Below are 24,034 nucleotides of genomic sequence, written 5' to 3'. Positions count from 1 at the left end.
TTAATAATTATGAATTTTGATTTGCCACACCCTTCACCTGACTTAAAAAAGTCACAATTGATTACATAGCCGCGCAAAAGGCGAGCTCCACTTTTCTGACGGGTATTTTCGTTATTCTTTTCCGAAATTGTTTACAGATATTGATGTGATATTTTTGTATATCTTTATCACGACTAATTGGATCTTTTTGATTACAAGATTATTAGCAGACGTTGTTGTTTCACTTGCTTTATTAATTATTATGATACTTCAGAAATAATATTTACCTGACGCTCGGTATTCGTGTATTCGTCATTATTTATTTTTAACTTGAACTAATAAAAGATTTAAAGCTGAACTTTGATAAATAATATTACTCGATACAAGGTTATAGCATTTATTGATCCTAGGCAGGATATATAAACTTATTGTTCTTTACTGACATACTCTGTAATTAAAATTGTGGATAAGATTAGCTGCTGAGTTTCTTGCTGGTTTTTCTCGAAGAATATACTTTCCGAACTAATGATAACATTATATTTCATTCAATCTTGTAACATGAAGATTGCTTATATAAGCTTACTTAATAAATAATATGTTGATTTTATCGAGTAAAGCTCGATAGTTTGTAAGAACACTATTAATATTTAACAACTTCCAATTAATGGTAATAATTACTAAAAACAGAGCTCCGATCAATGTCTAATGGGAAATGTATGAATGATGTGTGTCCAGGCCGTGGATATTAGAAGCCGGTTGTTTATGGTGTTGCTCTTGTTGTTGTTGACGTCAAAACTCGGGACAAGTAATGTGTGCGTTCACAATACTTATTAGAAATTGCTCACAGATTTTTAAGTGACATTTTTCATATCTACTACAGCATTTTTTGTTTTCAACCTACTATTTTTAATAGGCTATTTGATATGGCGAAAAATAAATTGTGAATTATTGTAATCAGTGTATATTGTGAGTTTAAAAATGGTTATTTACTAACGAAAGTTGAAAATAATACTTATTCAAAAATTTGTCACGTGACACAAAACGCTCCTGATTGGCCGGGCTTATGATGAAGTCACTTTCTTGTAAACTTTGCTGTTCTACTAAATATACCACAGATTAAAATACAGAAAAGTGATGTCACTGACCCCATTGCAGCGCCATATTGTCCAAGTAGCGATTTTGCGCGCTATTTAAATATGGAATTTTTAATATGATATTTTTCGGTAAATATGTACTAGAAATAAAAAATCACAACTTTTACTGGGTTCCTTAACTTCAACTAAATAATATTAAATGGATTTTAAAAACCAGTCAAATAGCCTTTTACGAAGTAATTTAGACATTGAGATTTTTTAAAATAATTTATAACAAACGGGCTAACTTGGTGTGCGTGACATCTACGCTCGACACTCCCCATACTTACTAATACTTTAAATACTTGTATGTTAACTTAGGGACAACTATATTTTTCGAACCTTGCCCACTATTATTTTAGACATATAAATAAATGGTGACTAACAAGCTAAATATTATTAAAAAAAAAAGTCTGATATTTATTTAAAAAATATGTAGAATTCTTAGAATCTAAAACTCAATTAAAAATTTAATACTTTATAATTTATACAAAATGTATCTAGAAATATCTCTAAAAAGTGTTACAAATTAGTTTCAAGTTAGTTCATCTTGGTAGAGTGAAATTGTTAATTTGAAAGTATACTTGTATAAGATAATTTGAATAAAAATAACATTTCATTTAATAAAAATAACTAAGCTACTTTTTTACTGAAGCAATCACCAGGACCTAAAGACATTAGAAATATTAACTATCCCTACTATATTTATAATTCAACACCAAACTTGGTAATTAAGATGATACGTCCCGTCGCCAGTTGGTAAACTGGCTAACGCACTCATCAGGAATACAATGACACTAAGTATGGCTGATCAGTGGTGGAATATATTATGAGTGGGTGATTCTTAGCCAGATATACTTGTCAATTATATAAGACAACATCACATACATTACTTTGATCCCAATGTAAGTAGCTAACGAACTTGTGTTATGGAAATCAGAAGTAACGACGTAACCTCAGAGTGGCGTACCCATGAAAACCAGTGTACACACCACTCGACCATGGAGGTCGTCAAATTCATATAGCTTTTAGTTTTTACCACCAAGTTTAGTGTAAATAAGGTTCTTTATGAATGTGTGCCTTAAAATTTTTTGTCAACTGTTGTGATGTAAACCCTACTTCAAACTTAGCTAAACCATTTCCATTGCTTATTAGTATCTAAGAATTATAACAAATATATTACATTTTAAACAATGTTACATATTTACATATTGAATAGGAAAAGAATATTACCTTTTATGATCTCTGTAGAAGATATGATGACATCATTCTCATCCATTCTCGTCTTGTAACACAAGAGTGCCGCTGATTTCTTTATTTTGATGTATTTCTTGACCACCCAGTGTAAGAGAAAATTCTGATTTATGTGGAAACAAATTCATTGGTATCCATTTTTTGCTTCAAATCTGCCTGAAAAACGCGTCATTCTATGAATGGTGGTTTAAAGAAAAATCTAGAACATTTTTATTGACAAAACCTACAACCTAAACAAATAAAGACAGTTTAATTGTTAAGTATTTTTTGTGACTAAGTATTTCAGAGTCGAAACGCAGCAAGACAGAGATCTTATAAGATAATAATTATAGTAAAAAAAACGCTTGAGAGTTAACTAATGCCAAATTATATTATAATTTAACCACAATAAATTCATAATTTTATGCTCAATTTATGCATCTTAAAATTGTAAGTGGTGAGAGCTATCTAATAAAATAAAACTTTTTTCTATTCTTTTCATCAAACATATTTCAATGTATAGCATCTTTAATTTACCATCAAGCGGCATAAAAACAAATTCTCTGTAAATATAAAATAAAACATTTCATTTTTTTATGTTATAAAATGAAATAACATCACTCGTATATTCTTACAAGAAATACAAATTAATAAATAACTGATAATCATGAATGGTAAACAGTATTATTAATTTCAATAAAATTATTTATATACAACAAGGAGAATTTTTGAATTTTTTTTGTCTAATTTCAAAACCATAAATATATATATTTAAACAAAAAGAAGACTGCAAAAGGACATGAAATTAATCTAAAGTCAATTTAAAATATTGCCTAAAACAGCTTGCTTGAAATTTTATCTTATTTCATTATTACAATATTTTTTATGAGTGTAACAAATGCTTACTAACAGGTGCATATTCCTTTAACAGAAACTAGTTAGAAAGTGGTCACATCTATTAGTCTGTTTACTCAATCGTAGGACGAAATATACAGGTATTTAATTAAAATTTTAGCTAATCAGATTTAAAAAAATGTATATATTATATTATAATTATTCTATTAGATAAGAAAATGGTACCATACCATTTGATTTTTCCGAGTCTTCGGCTTCTTTATAAAGGCTCACTTATGTTTAGCCTTGATTGTTGACAAAATACAACAGATGTAAAAAAAGTTCACACGTTTATCACAAAAGCAATCATTCCAAATCGACGCTTGCACTTATTTTCACTTCAACGTAAATATACGCGTATGAAGATAACTAGCAATTTGTGAGAGTTTGTTTTATGTATAGTTTTATTCTCATTATTGTAGTTTTTTAGTCTGATAGAGACGACGCAGTTCGCATCATTGGCGCCGCGTAGGAGTCTTTATTAGTCGGCGTGGGTCGATTCCTTTACTCAAACGTAAGGTCATATCAAGTCTAACTCAATCCGCAGAGCCTTCATACCATTAAACCCGAAATGTTATATCCTACTTCTTTATTTTAAAGCGATAGAATGCAACCATACCGCTCGACTTCTCGTTTTGCACAGAAATTCACTTTACAATATGTAAACAAGTACCGGGTGTGACAATATAACACAATAATAGCTGTATTAACACAAGGTCGTGGATTTTCGTTCAAGCTGAATGAATTTTTAAATGATCTCCATTTAAAGTGTGACGTATTTTATTTTATTCACCGAAGCCGCTGTCCAACAGCCGTTGAGACGAACGGAACATAAGACATTTTATTTAGCTCTTTTTTTTAGTTGTCAGCCGAAAGCTTAATACGCCATCTATTGTGAGTTACGCAGAAATGTTTTTATTTGAGACTCAAATTTTGTCTATGGTGCATTGTGTTAGTGTTTTAAATTTCTCGAAGATGGCAGTACCTCAGTGGTAATCATACATTGAATGTTTAAATTATGTAGTTACATTTTATTGCCACCATGCTTGCTGTTAGTGTTTGTTTGAACAATCGATATATTTACGAGATTTTTAAGCGAAGTTAAAAAATCTAAAATGTAGATTTTTTTTAATTTTTGTCCAGAACGTTTATTTCTGTAATAACTGTTAATTAAATTTTTTTTTATAATACATATGTGTCTTAAAAAGTATTGACTGACCATTCTGTCATCTATAACATGGTTTTCCTAGTGCTTTATAGTATAGGGTCGATTTTATAAATAAAAAAAAAAAAAACAATATAATTTAAATGCTTTAATATAAAAATAGTTCCGAGACTCTTTATATTTCCATATTATCGAATTACTTATTGATTAAGTTCTTTGTTGACTACTTTGCATCTATTAGTCGCTGCCATTACTGCACCGATGACTGCTGATCTGAATCCTAAAAATCATAAAAATAAAATATTAAATATTTTGTAATAAGTTTTTACCAATACAAACACAAACAACGGTCAGGTAGAACATTAATTGAAGAAATCACTATTTTAGTTATCCTCTGAACGTTCAACCTATATTTTAATAAAAATGATTATTTATCTTTGTTCAAATCAAGTCATAATTTATATTATTTGCTCAGATGATCTGGACGTTTATTTTTCACCAATCTAATTGAAAAATTGATGAACGATAAAATACATTTATTGTTAACGTATGTCGTCTCACAATATAAGACAATATAAGAGTGTAACTTTATTAACTTAATATATATATATATATATATATATATTATATATATACACAAAATATTAAGTAGTAATAAATAACAAAGTGTTAGGTACTTTCAATTATAATAATTGACTTTTTTAAAATGCCTTCAAAGGTAAATCAATTATTTATGTAAGCATGGAAGGGATATGGATCAAGAATAGATCCCTGTTGGACTCCCCATATTTATCTGAAATCCTCATTCTATTTATAGAGCGTTGTGTGAGTTGACGAATTAGTCAATCGAATTCACCGGAAGATTGATTGCGATTTATTTCGTAGTGACCTATCTTTTTTTTTCAATGAGTTATCTTTTTCTTGTTTTCAATCAATGGCTTTTTGTTAGTCATAAAATAGATTTAAAGCATCTGCATCTACATCTGGTGCTTCAAGTACATTTTTGGTTAATTTATTTTCTCATAATTAACTTATTGAATAACAACCGCATACACATTAGATCATCCCTGATGGATCCTGAGTGACCTGTTATTTTTCCATTGAAAGATATTATGTTAACTTAATGATTTAGATTTAAAACAAAAGTCTGCTAAAAATCAGTACCGTTTTGTTCTAAATGATAAGTTCCTTCCGCGGTGGATCCTCCCGGTGACGTCACATTGTCCTTCATAGCTGCGGGGTGACCGCCATTACGCAACATGGCCGCTGAGCCGAGCGTGGTTTGTGTTGCCAGTCGCATGGCTAAGTCGCGTGGTAAACCGCAACGTACTCCACCGTCTGCTAACGATTCAATTAGCATATATACCTGAAAAGAATATAATAAAGTCTTTAATAAAGCAAATTATAGACATTGCAATTAATTATTATCATTATAATAAACTTTAAACAATAAGTTAAATTGAAATCTATTGAGAAAAAAGATTCTTAATTAAATAACGAGAACCATTGAATCTCATCAAAAGTTTTTGACTATCGTCTACGTAACTACAGCTTATTTATCTTTGTCTAACTTAAAATTCGATGAGACAGCTTTTGGACGACACTACAGAGACTAGGATTGCCTAATATAGTTATTGAACTAACGTATCGTTTTCTGAAGAAAGAAAATCTCATTCTTCGGAATATACTACATAAACTGACAACTTCCAATCTTCAGATCACTAAAGTTTTTTTTGGTCTGATAAATATAATGAATTTCTCGACTCGTTGTGGAGTTCGACCAAAATCTTATAAGCCAAAAGTTCATTCTGAATCATTCTTAGATAACTTATTATACTGAGTAGGTACAGATTATAGATTAATATTATCTATGTGTATATAGCTAATATATATTTGTTACTGGAGATTTGTTGATCCTACTTCAGCTTAAAAAAGAGTACCATCTAAAATTTATATTTAACTTACGTAAGCGGGTCCACTTCCACTTAAAGCGGTGACAGCGTCCATCTGATATTCAGGTACTTCATCACAAGTGCCAACTGCTCTGAATAATTCAGCCGCGATCTTTGCATCTTCGGCTGTTGCCTTGGAACCTCTGCTTAAAGCAGCAGCGCCTTCCTTCACAAGTGCTGGAGTGTTGGGCATAACGCGAATCACTCGCGCTTCCACTGGGAGAGCCTGTTATAATTAACTAAGTCATTAAATGTTACATTATTAAAATGCTCACTGTTGAATACTTTGACGTAACAAACTTTAGTTATTAATATATACAATACTAGTATTAGCACTAAATTTGAAACCCCTAATAATTATAGTTACCGAGATAGAGCTACAATCCCGTGGGAATTTTGAAAAATCCCTTCTTAGCGCCCCTCTCGGATACTCAAGGTATACGTGTGCCAAATTTTAAGTCTTTAGGTCCAGTGGTTTAGGCAGTGCGTTGTCTGTCAGTCACTGATTAACGGAAGAGTTTTATATATATTTGTAATGCCTGTCTATAAAACATAAAGTATCATAATATGAAAGTTGTATTTAATTTTAATTACAAAATATTATACAAAGAAAGAATATTCACCTTTTATATAAAAATAAGATAAGATAATCATTATAATTAGAGAAGGATTAAACGTTTCCATTGATATATTTTTGTTTATGTTTTCGTACACTGGTTTCAATTTATATTAAATATTTTTAGCATATTATTTAACGGCTGCAACACCAAAGGCCCTGGATTCGTTCTATAGCACAGCTTTGAAAATCTTGAATATTATGTTATTAGACGGCAGTTTTTTTATGGTATAGGTTGGCGGACGAGCATATACGCCACCTGATGGTAAGTGGTCACCATTACACATAGACAATGAAGCTGTCAGAAATATTAACTATTCCTTAAATCGTCAATGCGCCACTAACCTTGGGAACTAAGATATTATGTCCCTTGTGCCTGTAGTTACACTGGCTCATTCACCCTTCAAACCGGAACACAACAATACTAAGTACTATTGTTTGGCGGTAGAATAACTGATGAGTGGGTGGTACCTACGTAGACGGGCTTGCACAAAGCCCTACCACCAAGTTTCTAACAAATAGGAAAAATATTTACCATTTATTTAAACGAACCTTCTCAATAGTTGCTGTAGACACTCCCATGGCTACTGATATAAACAGCTTATTCTTCGATGCTGGGTGGCCCTTGACGTCTTGCAAGGCCGGCACTACCACATCTGGTTTGACAGATATGATTACAATTTCTGACCTCTCAACCACAGACTTATTCTCGAACAGGGTTGTTGCTCCCAACGTCTGTAAATATATATATGAATATTTAAAATATTCTGATTTGACTAAATTCATGTATAATGATGATGACATACGGACATATTTCAATTTGAATGACAAAAATAAACTTGCAATTAGATTACTAAGGCGCAAGAAGAAAATCAGAAGTCAGATAGATGTAAGGAAAAGGTATAGCACTTTCAAGAAGGGAGTTACATAGGATATCAATAGAGATAGAGATAAATCTGATATATTTTTTAATTTTTCCGGGTAGGCTTATGAGTGTGCCTGACGGTAGATGGTAGTGGAGACCAAAGGAGTCGACGGCCAGTACATTCAGGAGGAATGACCTGCACTAGCCTTTGCTTTGATTAAAGGAACCCAAGTGGGGAACACGTGTGCTGGTAGAGAATTCCAATGTATAAGGGAATGACGACGATTTTCAATTTTTTTGTGTATAGTCTTTGATGATACACATAAAAGGCATTTATGTAGTGAAGTAATAAGTTAAGTCTTTATTATATTATGAATTTATGATTATATGTCATGAATATACACTTTTTTATTTTTTTACCGCTTAACATGTTCTTCAAAGGTAATCTTATGATTCTATTGAATCACATTATATACTTCATATAATTTTCGCACAGAAACCAAATCGATGTACTAATATTATATTTCTATGGAGATATCCATGAAATATTAATTTAAAGAAAAATAGAGGTACCTATCATTATAAATTGAATTAATATATAGGAAATATTAATAGATTATACCATAAAATTATCGGCTAGTATTATGAGGATAAGGGCTCATATCACATTTTATTATACCGTTAGACGGTTTTATGACTTAAATATATTATACCTTTAAAGTATTTCATGCTTCAAAAGCAAACATTTGACATACTACGTAGTAAAACAGCATTATGAGTATGAGAAAACTAGGAACATAATAACTAAACGAAGCCTCAATGCTCAAAAGTATAAGGTCATAAAGTTCGATCAAGATCCCAAGATTGAAGCAGACTATACTCTATTCCAACCATAATGGAGGAAATGTCAATTAAAGAACATTTGACAGGAAATTGACGCGACATCATTGGTCGAGAGCTTAATCTATGATATTCACTATGAATATGCAAAAAAATTGTTCCTTTGAACGTCGGCGAAATTTTTAGCAGTCGGAGAAATTTTTATCTTGGAATTGAAATTAAAGTTGATGTAAGTAGTTAAGTCTTATTAGCAAATCGCATTAAAATACGTAAATCTATGGTTAGTTTATCTTTATTCCTAACTTGATTGGAATAGGCTATAGAATGGAAAATGGGAATATTGGTATAGCACGATACAACTTAGATTTAGCATTGGTAAATTCAAAAAAACTGATTACTGCCGATTTACACAACCAATAGACGTTGAGGTCGCTACAGATTCTCGCGTCAGTTCAACCCGAGAAAGCAAGTGCATGTAAATGGACGTGTCAAATTGACGAATATATTAGGTCATATGATATTACAAGTTATTACGTTTGTGTAAAGATCATATTTACATAAGATATAAATATTGATAATTTAGGATAGCGTACTTAATTCGGATGTGAGTGTTTTTACGAATTTTGCCGATGCTACATCTAAGTTTTTTCGTACTATACCTGATTCCTTCAACTAATTTCCTAATTAATAATTTACGTTATATAATTTCTTTAATCAATATTAAACGCTCGTCTTTCTATAAAAAATAATAATGAACATTGATGAAGATTACGAGCGCGCTCTCTATATTAACGAAGGTGACATCCATCTTAAATTAGAACAATGTTTCTTTATACATAATACTTTATCTATAAACTACTGAGTGACAAGCAAAGTCAAGGTTCTGTGACGTAGAAATATTGTGTATTTGAACTCATGATATACGCAATTTGCAGATCATATTCAAATGTGAATACTGATAAGTCATTTATATTGTACAAATGTAAGGATGACTTGTAAATGTGTGACAAAAAATGATAAATTTTACAAAATATTTCATGAAATTTTTGAGGATATTTCACTCTGCAAAGATATCGAATAAATTACAATCACAAACAATCTGCCCCGGCTTCGCACGGGTGCATTTTATTTATAAAGAAAATAATGAGATATTAATATAATTTATATCCTATAAAACTCAGTAATCATTTAGTTTTATACCATGACAGTGAGAAAGAAAATGGGATCATTAATGCCTGAGATTGGCTGTATATAAACAAAATTTACCCTGTATAATATAGATAATAATATAATATAATATAGATAATTTGACAACACTAAATTTTCTAATCTTTTTCTTTACAAGTGTATTGTAGGTTAAAGTTTAAAACGCGATATCGTCTAAAATAACGTTACCATAATATTTAAGTCAAATCAATTATACAACAAAGTTTATTCGATGAAATGATTTGTCTGGTAATTTATTGTCAAATGAATTGTTTTTAGAATCAATACAGAGTATTGGTACTGTATAAAGGATGAAATTATGGTTCGATTTAATTTTGTTAAAATGTCTTTATGAAATTACAAGACTCTACAATTTTAACTTCATAATTCGTAGTAGAATGATTTGAATATAGATATCATAATGAAACAACGTGATTTTTTTATTAGGTAGTTACATTAATTTGAACATGAAAAAGGACATTTGAAAACTGTACGTAAGTACTCTAAGGTCTAGTTACGAAGACCGTAACGCTTTTCCATACATTTTCCATACGATTTCTTAACAAGTTAATATAGCATTGTGGAACTTTTTAAGGGTATTAAAATTAGTTCCGTAGTAAGATTCAGTAAATGTTTATGAAATACAAATAGCAGATCGGTGAAGAAAAGTGGCATGAAAATATTTTAAATTTAATTACGCTATGCATTAATCCATGTTATTATTATAAACTCAAGTAAAAACTGTCGTGTTTTTAATTGAGTTTTGATCGTTTAATAATGAAAATATCAAAACGATATGAACAATGTATTGTAAAAGGTCATATTACTATTGAATAACCATTTACCTTAAACGCATCGGCGCTAGCTGTATCTGCTGGATGACAGCTAGCTGTGATTTCATCGGGTTTTGCTAATCCTGTTAACAAAATAATAATTTAAAAAAAATAATACTTATGATGTCTAAATTAATTAAGAAACTACTAATATTAATATTTACTCCTCATTTTAAGCTTATCACTTGTGTTAGCCTGAGGGACTGCCGAATCTGACTTTTATATTAGTCTAATCATTTCATCGGTAAAAAGGCAAATAAAAGAAATTAACAAGCTTTTTTTATATGTGTTGGAGGTACCTAGAAAAGCTTAACTTTAGTTTTTCGACCAAGATTTCCGGAGCGCAAAAAGGGGTTAAAATTTGCTTCCGGCAGTAACTTGAAAATTTGGACGAGAATATGTTTTGTAGCTTTTTTGCGCTCTACAATTAAGTCTTACTCATTTTTGGCGTATCATGAATCATTATCAAGATATCGATGGAAGAAATAAAAAATTAGGCCACAATTTTTTTTCAATTTTTATTTTTGGTCATTAAAATCAAAAAAATTGTAAGATGCACCGTGTAGAGCATATTCAGACATAATATTTCCTTTTTGGATTTTATTATTTTTGACTAAAATTGTGATCCCTAGTGCGCCGCAAATTCGGTGAATCCATAATAGCAACTATGTACAAGATATATGTATGTAATGTATGATCACACACCATTTTTTCTCTTTGGTAAGTTAACAAAAATCAAGTAAATAAAGATTTTGGGTCAGGCATTAAATTAATGCAATTGAGTTTTACTACTTATATTTATCCATTAAAAAGTAATCATTATCCTTAGATCGTCTCAGTCTTTGATTAGAACGCGAATTAATACCAATATTAAAAGTATTAAGATATATATGAGAATAAAGACTCACTGTGATAATAATAAATAGAGCTTATTTAATCTGGTTACAGTGATAACTGATACTCAATGACGTTAAATGCCTATTTTTAGGGTTCCGTATCTATAAAGGAAAAATATAATCCTTTTAAGATTGTGACGTGTCTTAGGAATTCACACCTCAACGCGAGATGTATGAATTAAATAAGGAATGGAAATGAGTACCAAACTCTAACTTCTGTGGTATTTTAGAGCTGAGACAAAATTAAACCCCTAGTCTACGCAATAAAAAGTTATGGAGGTATATGCCGTCTTTCGCATTCAATCGCAAGGGCATCAAAACCTATACTTAGATTACTTCCCATTGACTTATAGTTAGTTTTGTTATAAACATGTAAAATAATAAAAAGGAGTATTTTTTTATCATAAGTGATACTAAATTTGTTGTTCATTTGTCCACCAGTGTCTGTTAATCTGTCTGGTGGTACGGAACCCTCAGTATGTGACCGAATAATTTATCCCCGTTTTATTGTTTTTTTATTGTTTTTATTGATTGATTTAATATACATGCTTTGTTTATATAGACAACGATGTAACAAAAACCCCACTGGATTTATCCGTACATCGGTATTCGTTGTCAACACTTATACAATAATAATAAAATAAATACAAAATAAACAAAACGCAGGTACATATCAAAACTTAAAATAAACAAAACAGCGATAAAGGACGAATAACATCGTTTAGTATAGCGTATACCACCTGTATACGCTATACTAAACGATGTTCCATGTATTGTGTTAATTATTTTATATTTGCAAAATATACATCAAGATTTTTTTTTATGTTTTTTACATTAATTTCCTGTTTTAAATTGTATGTAATTTGAAATGAGATGTGATATAAATACACAGACAGACGTAAAAAAACAGTTACCTGCAGATATAAAGCCATTCGCCAAGGCAAACGCCAGTCTACCGCCGCCAATAAAGCCGATCTTCATTGCTTCTTTCAGTGATACTGAAAAGAAAAAATAATATTACATATTTGTGTTAATTTAATCCAAATATTGCCTACCAGACCGAATTATGAATACTAATCTAATCTCCGAGTTGTTAATCCATCATATAATCCATATGTTATTAGCAATAGGCATTTCGTAAAAAACAGTATTATGTCGTAACGTTTTCGGAAAATTTAACAGAAACACAGTTAATTTCACGGAAATTTTTGAGCAATGCCCTCGACATAAGCATGAAATTTCATAAAACCAATTTGTGGCAAATTAGAAACTTAGGAACTAAGATTTTACATCTCTTGTAGTTACACTAGTTCATTCACCCATTTCACCGGGACACAACAATAGTCTCTACTATATTTGTTTTGTGATGAGTGGGTAGTGCCTACCCCGGTACCATCTAGTAAGTGTAAGTAAGTTAAAAGTATTTTCTCATAAAATTATAGATCATATTTTATGTTATGAGATAGGTATTTAAATTATAGGTTTTGCCTGGATACCGCTAAGACAAGTTGATTGTATATACGTAATCATCACAATATCTTAAATTATTAAAGTTTATACTATTATTATCGTCTCAAATAAATGTAATCAATACTGTTACTGTTCTTAATACAATTCAATATGATCGGCAGTCTAACGCTCAAGATCATTGTACTTACATCATAATTACTTATTGTTAGCTGAGAAATTTATCCATAATACATTACGAATTAATAGCAAATTTAATTTACGCAGTTTAATTAACCTATAGAGATAAGATCTAAACACTATGATTAGTAATCCAATCGGCTTAGTATTCAAGAGTGGAAAATTTATATGGTACCTTTTGTACTCAACAAATTATAATAAACTACGGAAATTAAAAGGTTATCGTATGTCAATTCGTTTCGTAAACATAGATTTTATTTTTTTTTAATACAAAAAAATATTAAATTATTAGATGACTTAACATTATGATGCCCAATAAAAATTAAATAAAAACACATCGAGACCTATTCGCCTCGGTTTCCCATGAAAAAGAATAATCCTCATTTTTCGACTATTGTGTAGTTTAAAAGATCTAAGCGCACAGACTACAGACGGGTAAGCGGTTGTTACATATTATGTGGAGTTTATTAGCTTATATTATTTTTAAATTATATCTGTCTAAAAATGTCGGGAGATAACCAATCGGTAACTTATTCGTTAGTATTATTATTAAAGTAAAAAATTAACAGTAGAAGCGAGCGCCACATATTCTGTTACGGAGAAACGGTATTTCACTATCCTAAGCTATTCAATTTTCTTATATTTTATAGTCTATAGATTTAGTTTCAAAAATCGAACATGACAAATTTTTTTGTATTAAAAAATAGGCCTGTATATGTTTATGCAAGCATTTATTTTAATAATTTAATTATTATTTAAATCTTTAATGATGCAGGAATTTGACGACAGTTTTAGTGGGGAAAAATGTAGGAATTCCACAATTAAATATATAATAGTTATATAATATTTTTAATGTTTGTTTGCATGGAAAACCACGTGGTAGAAATAATTTTATTATTATTTTAATTGAACAGAATAACATAGAATGAGATACATGACGAAGTCACGACATTTTAAAATGCAATTCACTTTTGTACATATAATAAAGTTCAAATATTTATTCATGTAACACAGAAAAGATGACTGATGGCATTACGGTGATATATTTTTAGTTACAAAACGGATGTCAAGAATAATAATTGACACTTACTTCGCTTCTAAATAATGTATCTACTTTAAAAAAAAATTAAAATACTTCTTAAGCCACTAACGAAAAAAAAAATTGTTACGCAATATACCAAAAAAATAATTATTATTGAAATGTCATAAGAATTCTTATTTTGAAAAAATCTTGGTCAAATTTCAGAAGAGCTATTTATGTCATGTTAAAAATGAAAGGTTTTATGCATGTGTTGTGTATTAAATATAATTCTAATTAATATGTAATTTTAAAACTTACATTAATCTACGTGGACGTGTTGTCGAAACAATGTCTGATTTTGAACTGAGAGTTCTATGAGGTTATCTCTTATCTGAATGGATCAATATAATGTGAACTTGCGTTATCAATGCTTTTATATTTTTTAGTATGTTTAAGCGCTTTATTGCCTATGAATTAGTGACTTTTGTATATTCGATAATACACGTTAGATTATCGAATATCAATCTTTTTGTTTGTTGTCCCAGATATTTATATTACTTATGTATTTAGATAACAACCTATCAAAATAATGGTTTAATTTTGGTTGATCGTTATTTGAAATAATTATTAAAACTTTTTTTAATAGTGCTTTTAATAAATTCATGGATATAACATGTTTACCATGAAAGTCAACTTAAAATAATAAGAAATACTTACGGGGTTTTAAATTCATGAATATATTTCACAAAAGGTACAAAAAGCTTTTTCAAAAAGCAATACTTTTGTTTAAATTTAATATACTAGCATCTCCCAGACTAACGGAGCTTCTGCCTGAACTCTAACAGTAACGGCCATTCTCCAATTACTCATGATATTCATCAAGTTATTACAGCAATAACGTGTGCATTAACACTAGTGGAGTCGAGATGGCCCAGTGGTTAGAACGCGTGCATCTTAACCGATGGTTGCGGGTTCAAACCCAGGCAAGCACCGCTGTTTCATGTGCTTAATTTGTCTTTATAATTCATCTCGTACTCAGCGGTGAAGGAAAACATCGTGAGAAAACCTGCATGTGACAAAATTGATAGAAATTCTGCCACATGTGCATTCCACCAACCCGCATTGGAACAGCGCGGTGGAATATGTTCCAACCCTTCTTCTCAAAGGGAGAGGAGGCCTTTAGCCCAGCAGTGGGAATTTACAGGCTGTTGTTGTTGTTTGTTGTTGTAACACTAGTGTACTATATCTATTCCATTGACTCCCATAACCCAAAAAATTGACACAATCAAACAAAGATTCAGATTGAAATTTAGATTTTTGTATCCCTAATAATGACAAGTAATCTATATTTTTCTTAATTTACCAAAAGTAATTAATGATTAATATCATTAGCCAATTAAAAATTAATAAATTCTGCCTTTTGTTGTGGGCTAGTTTCTCGATATCTTCATCGATAGTGGACCAATAAAAAGAAGTATTTTTAATGTAATAGTCATACCTGAGAGTTTCTTTTTATATATAGCAAAATGCCAATAGGAAATAGTGGGAGAAGTTTAGAAATATATTGTAACCGTTACATAACAGGTGATAGGAAGTCTGTTTGTTTTCTGACCAAGGGATCGGAATTGCGATTCAACGTGGAGTTGCTGCAAGCTATCTTTCTACCACTCCACGCGGTCAGGATTTGTAAATGTAAAGCATTTTTTTATTGTACATGTATTATAACTTTTATGTGAGTATAATTTATTTCCCATGTAGCTCTCATCTTATAATCTAGATTGAAGTTTTATTGCATCTACTGTTAATAAAATATTCCGTTGATGATTTGTATATAAAAACGCCGTACCCTTGTTTCCAAAAAAAATTGTATATGTCCTATCTCAGGCTCTAGACTATTTGTGTACCAAATTTCATTTAAATCGGTGCAGTAGTCTTTTCGTGAAAGCAAGACAGACGAACAGACAGAGTTACTTTCGCATTTATAATATTAGGTATGGAAGTATGGATTGGAGTACCTTATTGTAAATGTTATATTAACCGCTCTTTACTAAATGCATACACGGTACATATATCAAAATAACACATATCTTTTTAATTTTGTTTGTCTGTTTGTTTGTCAGGCTGTATTCCGGGTTTTGGGCGGGTAATCTCTGGAATGGCTGGACCGATTTTGACGGGACTTTCTTTGGCGGATCGCCGATGTAATAAAGAGTAACTTAGGCTAGAACAATAACTTTAACACAGCTAGTCGATTTATATAATTCATGGTTCTGTATAAGTAATAAAACGTTGGTATATACCAACGTATTATTTAATATAATTGAATAAAGTATGGTATTTATGAGACATAAAGTCTGTACGGTATATGAATGAATGAATACGAATTCTATACTTTTTTATAATCTTTTTAATCATCGTGTATTTGATAATCAGGTCCATCAATTATAATTAATCATTATTAATATTTTGTTAACATGCGATTAAAATGTATTCATGAATAAGGATAATGCTATTTATAAGATTACATAATCAAACGAAAACATGCTTGGAATTTCGGATGGGTTTTAGGAGGCAATTGGGTTATGTAGGCTACTTGTATAAAAGGTCAGAACGACTTTGCGAAAACAGAGAGGACTTTTTTTAGTGCTTTTTATATTTTTTTGTTGAACTATATGCTTATCTGTATGGATGAAACATGAAAAATTCCATTCGAATTTCGAGCGTTAAATAGATAGTAACTCCTAAAAAAATCGTGCTACAAAAATTTTTTGGTTGTAAACTATGGAAATAACGTATCAGATATAATAAAATAAAGTATAAACATCAGAATTAGAAACGGGCATGAAATTGAACAGTCAGCAGACAAAGCGAAATATATAGTTTCAACATTGCACACGTGTGAAGCCGGGGCGGGTCGCTAGTATTTTTTTATTATGCCTATTGAAAACAGAATGCTAAGGTGTACTAAGGGTTCTCTTGACCATGTATCGCAATGAAATAATTGCATATTTAACATATTTTTAAGAGTCCTCCTAGGTAAAATGAAATAAAAATATTAGACAACTTAAAAGTCGATTTACGATTATATAATGTAGTTATAGTTATTGTTATATTTGGAGCCGGATACCATCACCGAAAAAAAATAAAATTTAAATGGGACCCCACGGGAAGCACTACATTTCAAGCAAAAAAAAAATTATCAAAATCGGTGCACCCAGTAAAAAAAAAATACGGACGAATTGATAACCTCCTTATTTTTGAAGTCGGTTGAAAATAAAATTCGATCACATCACATCGAGTTTCTTAAACGTTACGCATAATAAGCCTCGCACCGGTATTATGACAGTTTTCATACGAGCTTTTAAGCGATCCGAACAGCAGGAATGAAAACATTAAAACTTATGCCGCTGCTAACGCGTTAATGTACATTATTTACAATTAAATAGATAAATCTGAGGAATGAATAAAAATATTTAGCTTATGTGCTTGCTCGGAATTTAAACTTACTGTAATATACATACGATTGTAATGTAGAAAGTAATGTTTTAATTTCCATGAAAAGCATAAAATTTTCCCAAATCATCTCCAAGGTTTTTAAGATACGTTATCAAAATATGATTAAATCGTTTTTAAATAAAGTCAACAAATATTTACTTTTGTTTGTTTAACACAAAACTTATAATACTACGAGAGCATTCACCTCAAAAATAAAAATATCATCATCTGACTACTTATATAAACCAACAACATAGTATATATATAAAATGCTTCCATGTATCTTGTATGGGCTTCTTCGCTTATGTTATGAATGCGACAGGATGTCGTTCTGTTCTTTACCTATTCAGAAATAAACTGCTGGTGTTCAGGACTTCAAATTCGATAAGTTCGGAGAATTACTAGACTACTAATAGTTCATCTACAGTAAACCCAATAGAATATTGGCATGTGCCTGGTTTGAACCCACAATCTAGGAATCTATAGTCTTACTAGCTAGTCCATAGACTAATAAAGCGGGAAGCATTAGCAAAAAGATATTACTTTGGAAACTTGAAGGAATTTTCACGAGCACTTAAGACATGAAACTTATTTGGGGACATTGAGCCAAAAGTTTACAGTAAAGTTTTTAGTATTATCGTTCTATATTTAAATTTTTTGGAAAACGTTTTTGAGGCAAAAGTTTAAGCTTAAGATTGAAGTGTAGTAAGTCTTCGCCCTTATCCAAGAAGTACATAACAGAAATTTTCGCACATACCTCTGGTTTAGTCTACTCCGGTCTTATCAGATCGGTTTTAGAGATTGACTTAATTGACTAATTGAGAATAGAAGTGCATCTGTATTTACACATACGCTTGAGAGTCGAGCATTATATAATATGCTGCGCTTTTGACCAAAAACTGTCAGGAAGATATCATATAATTTTTATCAAGTATCAATATTGTTTTTATATACCGCCTTAAAATAAACAAATATTCTATCATCTTTAATACCAAAGTATCAAACAATTTCACTTTTATAAGTCAATTGGTATAAATTAGTCTGGAACTATTCAATTCCCATGTCTGGAAATACTATCTAGATATAATATATAGAGTAGGTGCTGTCTGTTTATTAAAGTCAATTCATTACATTCAGCCTTGTTGTCAATTTACTTTGCAATAAGTACGTACTAATGGTACGCGCAAATGTTTGCATATGCACTGTATGTTACATAACGTGACACGCATATATAATTTTATTAACTTGTTTATTTATTAAATATTATTAAATTGCATTTACAAACCAATCTGTAATGTTTTGTCTAAATAATTTTATTAAAACAAAACAAATGATTTCTTTAATTGATAACAGAAAGTTAATTAATAAGTGGTCAATGATAGTGTCAATATAATTTTAAACTGGTATTTTATCGCATTATTTGGGGTCGGTAGAGTCATCTCAGCGAGAAAAAGGAATTCAAATTTACAGACAGACTTTGCCTTGGCTGATACAAATTCTCCTTGAGAATGTTTACGTAGGTGTATTATTATCACCATTGATTTCTTAGTCCTGTTTAGTAAATATTTATACATCTGATTATTTCTGTAGAGTCTCCCGATGCAAGCCTTATATTGTATAGCCTTCTTGCTTATTATTAAATACAAACAGGGCCTTTTTTATTTTACATGTAGCAAATGAGATATCATCTGATGGTATCACCTCCACCCACGAGCCTTACATGGGCATAATCACATAATATGTAGGTACCAATTTTATTAGAAGTGTGTGCTACTTTCTGACAGCAACACAATACAGAGAAAGTTTTTTTTTTTAGTAACTTTTACATTTCGTCGTTAGGTATATCCTACGGGGTCAGGTGGAGATTCTACTGAGAAAAATTGAAAGTTATCTGAATTTTGTATGGTATTTCTTACTTTTTTTACTTTATAATCTACAATTAACTTTAGTACATTTCGTTTTTCATTCGAAAGCGAGCATAATGATTACCTAATAACATTGTAACATATTTAGGCCTGCTATTTTTTATACGTCGTAACTTAATCACATTGACAGTTTGTATTCGTTGTAAAATTATGTAGATTATTAAAACGCCCCGAATAACCGAATAAGTACTGATCATATTAATAGTATTACTTATAATAAGTACTAAGCAATTTGTTTACTTTTTTGGCATTACAGAGATTCCTTGTTAGATTTCCGCCTGATCGATTCAGTGTAGACTAGTCAAGTGATTCATCAAACTGGTCACTTGGCCTTTATAAAAGAAAAAATGATCCGCTGAGTTTCTTTCGCCGGTTCTTCTGAGGTCTGAGGTATTCTATTCCGAACCGGTGGTAGATTTTCGACTATCAATAAGAAAATGTAAACAGTTCCATTTGGAATAAAGGTTTTTGACTTTGACTTTTACTTTGGCCACATCGTTGTTTGTGCGCTACGTAGAATGGTTACCACGTCGATTAAGCCGCCATTTTTCCTAATTCTCGTCAAATTTGTTAATATTATGACGGCCACGCTCGACGCCTAACATCCACTCTGATTGGTTGTGACGTGGATGCAATATAGTATACTACTACTATTGACTTGTACTCTTGGAATAAATAAGTATTATTTCAAAGAGTAAAGCAAATGACGCAAAAACTCTGAAGGTATATATTACACAAAATTATATTTTCGAACTATTTAATCTAATAATTTAATTAAACATATTATAGATATTAAAAATCAATCAATTATAAATTCTCGATGTAACGCTTTAACACTAAGTGGGAAATTTTAAAGAGTAATATTATTTTAATCGTATCGATGGATTTTGTTTAAGTTTTCAGCACCTGATGTTGTATTGAAATTTGAAAAAGTATTGTATATAAACGTACAAAAAAATAAAGTTAGATATAGAGTATTCTTTTGTGGCATGTGGCATTTATGGATGTCGCATTCGATGCAGTTTTTGAAGCTGAAAACACTTATTTATTACAAAAAAGTCAGACCGAAACTTTTTAAGTGAAAAACGAATAACTTTTGTGCATTTTTTCAATCTTTGCATATTATATATATAATTTTAGATTTAACGAGCCGAACCGCTTAGAAGCTCCTCAATAACAATAATTTATTAACATAAGAATTAACAACATTAAATGCTTAAATATATATGTATATACAAATATGAACTAAAACTAGTTACTGTATACATCTTGATCTGGAATGGTGGTAAGAATGCTAGCAGCATTTCCCCGTTGAATCGCAATTCCGATCCTCTGGGCAAAATAAGAACAAAAAAACAATATATACTTATAATGGGAACAGCTAGACTAATCGACATAATCTATGTTTTGATTAACTCTACTAATCACACACATAACGTCCCATAGGAAGCTATATATGAATATATATATAGGGCATAGTTGAAAAAAAAAAATTATGAAACCAACAATCTAACTCAATTCCGTCACTTCCTATGATATACAATATTATCAATATTAAAAAAGTTTAGTTAAATTAAGGCAAAATTTTGTAAATGATCAAGAATGTATAATTTTTCGCACTTTTTTTTGGAAAATGTTTAGTAAATAAAATAGCTTTATTTACATTAATTTATGAAATGAATCAATATATGTAATTATGTTAATGTTTATGTTATGTTTTTATGCAAATTATTTATTTTATTTGCACCACAAACCTTTCTTTGTTTTCTTTTTATAAGCGTAGATAAATAAATTTATCGAAACTTTTAATTTTCGAACATTTGTTTACATTCATAAAATATTTCAGTGATTTAAATATTCTTATTCCTGAATTTTTCTAGTTATTAGGGCAAAGAATAGTTTGAATAAATAAACACTTAATTTATCTGTTAATATGTAAACTTTATTCTAGATAGCATTATTTACAAGGGCATCGTGTTGATTCAATAACAGCTTATGCGTGTGATGCAAAGTCCAGTTATAATTTGCATGCATACGACCTACTGGGAATTAACAATTGTAAGTTCTAACTTGCAAAGTGTATTACTTAAAAACAATATTTCTAAACGACTAAGCATAAAAACTAACGATTGTTATCAAATTTAATTAATTAGAAGATAAGGAATTTAACAAAAAAAAAACTTTTTTATTTAAATAAAGAATTGTAACACGATCTCTTACCTAGAATATAATAATTACAAATAAATAACTTATATTGTTTCAATTTTATATCTGTGATTAATAAAAAGAAGTTCATATAATGCAATGAAGATTTGACCATTGTCCTGCGGTAAGCCACGTAAAATTAAAAAAAAAAAACATATTAAATTTAGACCAATAGGAACATATGACTATTAAAATGTAATATAAAAAGTAAATAAAAAGTTACTTACATTTAATCATTATGATGCGTGATCTTATTGCACTGGGAATGAATTATTATTGTAATATATTAATTACAAATCAGATCTTCGTTTTCAAAAAAATTCACAAACATAATCCGATGTGTCGAGACTTAAACCTTATTTGTTTAAATTATATTTTATAAAAAATCTATGTCTTTTTATTTTTGATTTGCATTATTATTGTTAGTGTTTATTGGTCAATAGAACATTTTGTACTGGAGTGCGATCGGGCTGAGTGTTCCTTCATTAGGTACAAACGAGGAAAACTGCTCGTGATGTTTATTAATATAATTGATAAGGTAATGTATTATTAAAATTGTCATTTATTAATAACATGCAATATTATTATTTTTTCAATATCCGTTGTCATCGTTCGATTAAATTCGGTTAAATAGTTTGAAGACTCGCAAAAACGTTTTTTTCTTAATATAAATCCTAATATGCATAAGCTGCAGATAAAAAAAAATATATTAAGAGCATAAATATTGCTGTTAAGTGATTAAGTTAGAGTTATAGACGCAATACGTGTTGTACAAATTTCCTGTTGTTATGGATTTTTTATATAATCTTGCTGATCTGAAAATCCTATAAGTAAAGTACATAAAACCTTTTTTTTTTAAATGTTTTCCTTAATGAGTTAACTAGTTAATTATAAAGCAGTTCTTTAGGATTCAAACTTGCTTTTTATCCAATTTATACAAGTTCGCTTCAATGGTATGGCCCATGTGTAACAGACAAAGTTACATTCCCATTTATAATATCAGTATAGTTAAATCTTATAATTGTTGAAACCACTAAGTTATTTACCTTTGGTCTTTTTTACAAGATTTTACCATTTTTAGCCATTGATTTTTGATTAGTCTGATTACATACATGTAATAAAAATATTTTATCATAAATAAAAACGATTGTTTCTTTTATGATTGTTTTCTATGCGTTCCCTATTGTTCTGAAGACTTCTGACACAAAAACGCAAGAACCCTTTTTTGAATACTTGATTTAGTCTACTTTGGTTATAGCTCATGTAAATTGTTTTTTTTTTCTTCATTATACCATTTGATTGATATGACAAATATCTAAAGATTGTCTTATAATATGAAGTAATTATTTTGCTTGTATTTGATTTTATTTTGATTTTATAATACGAGTGAAATTTTCTCTTTGACAGTACTAAACGATTTGTTTGATAATGCTTATCTTTCTATGCGTCATCAGTGTATGTATTTATTATCCGTGAACCAGTTAATGGGCAACATCATAATTGGTTGATGGTAATAAAAGAATATACCTACATTTCATTTCATCTGATAATTGGGGATTTATCAATGAGGTCAATGACTTTTATCAGTTTACGAATTTTGTTTACATAGTTTAATACATCGTCTGTAAGCCCTTTTCATGCAATGCTGATAATTTAATAGAATGCATCAAAATTTTACAAAAGTAGGTACAAAAGTAGTAGTAAGTAAGTATGTACTTATTTTTTTTAGGTTAATATTTTAACAGACATGTCTTCGTACAATATTGCAATTGTAATGTTATTAGAACCACAGTAACCGTTTGCTTCAGCAGTATTACTGTGCTTAATAATTCTAAAATCTATGAAACGACTAAAATGTCCCGAGCGAAACGAGCTAACAAAATATTAGATATAGTAATCACTAAGAAGAAGCATCCTAAAATAGTGAAATGTGCTTCATCAAAGTATTTTAGTGGCCTGTACCTTTTGAAACTACAAGAATTAGATCTTCATTCGACATCCCATTGCTATTAATAAAACTAGTCCTACAAATTGTTGGTAAAGAGAAAGAATACAGTTGCACGTAGGGTTGTCAGGTCCTCAGACGCAAAAGCCGGACAGACCTGTGAGTTTGTCCTGACATTTGGGTA

General features: G+C 30.1%; 2 protein-coding genes across 4 annotated transcripts in view; both read right to left on the bottom strand.

Annotated features, from left to right (window-relative positions):
* Positions 1–4,102, bottom strand: part of LOC124540367 (dual specificity protein phosphatase CDC14A-like) — a 41,245-nt gene extending 37,143 nt beyond the window's left edge. Inside the window, exons 1-2 of one of the 2 annotated variants that reach the window (XM_047117866.1) lie at positions 3,431–4,102; positions 2,346–2,522 (exon numbers count right to left, since the gene is read on the bottom strand). In XM_047117866.1, the coding sequence (XP_046973822.1) occupies positions 2,346–2,391 (46 nt within the window). In that variant the 5' untranslated portion in view covers positions 2,392–2,522; positions 3,431–4,102. The remainder of the gene's footprint in view (positions 1–2,345; positions 2,523–3,430) is intronic. The other variant, XM_047117867.1, reaches the window with a different exon arrangement.
* A 435-nt stretch (positions 4,103–4,537) lies between these two features.
* Positions 4,538–22,386, bottom strand: LOC124540528 (pyrroline-5-carboxylate reductase-like). 2 transcript variants are annotated; one of them, XM_047118169.1, is made up of 7 exons: positions 22,133–22,386; positions 12,527–12,610; positions 10,729–10,799; positions 7,525–7,707; positions 6,370–6,582; positions 5,569–5,770; positions 4,538–4,684 (listed from the first exon to the last, which is right to left on the bottom strand). In XM_047118169.1, the coding sequence occupies exons 1-7, from the start codon at positions 22,140–22,142 to the stop codon at positions 4,605–4,607; spliced, it is 843 nt and encodes a 280-aa protein (XP_046974125.1). In that variant the 5' UTR covers positions 22,143–22,386; the 3' UTR covers positions 4,538–4,604. The 2 variants fall into 2 exon arrangements, with proteins under 2 accessions (XP_046974125.1, XP_046974126.1); XM_047118170.1 differs by lacking the exon at positions 22,133–22,386 and adding an exon at positions 14,599–14,695.
* Between the last annotated feature and the right edge of the window lie 1,648 nt (positions 22,387–24,034).

Source organism: Vanessa cardui, chromosome 25 (assembly GCF_905220365.1).
Source record: "Vanessa cardui chromosome 25, ilVanCard2.1, whole genome shotgun sequence".
In the NCBI taxonomy this organism is placed as follows: Eukaryota; Metazoa; Arthropoda; class Insecta; order Lepidoptera; family Nymphalidae; genus Vanessa; species Vanessa cardui.
Note: the sequence above shows the minus strand (reverse complement) of the source record. Positions and strands in the feature narration are given on the sequence as shown.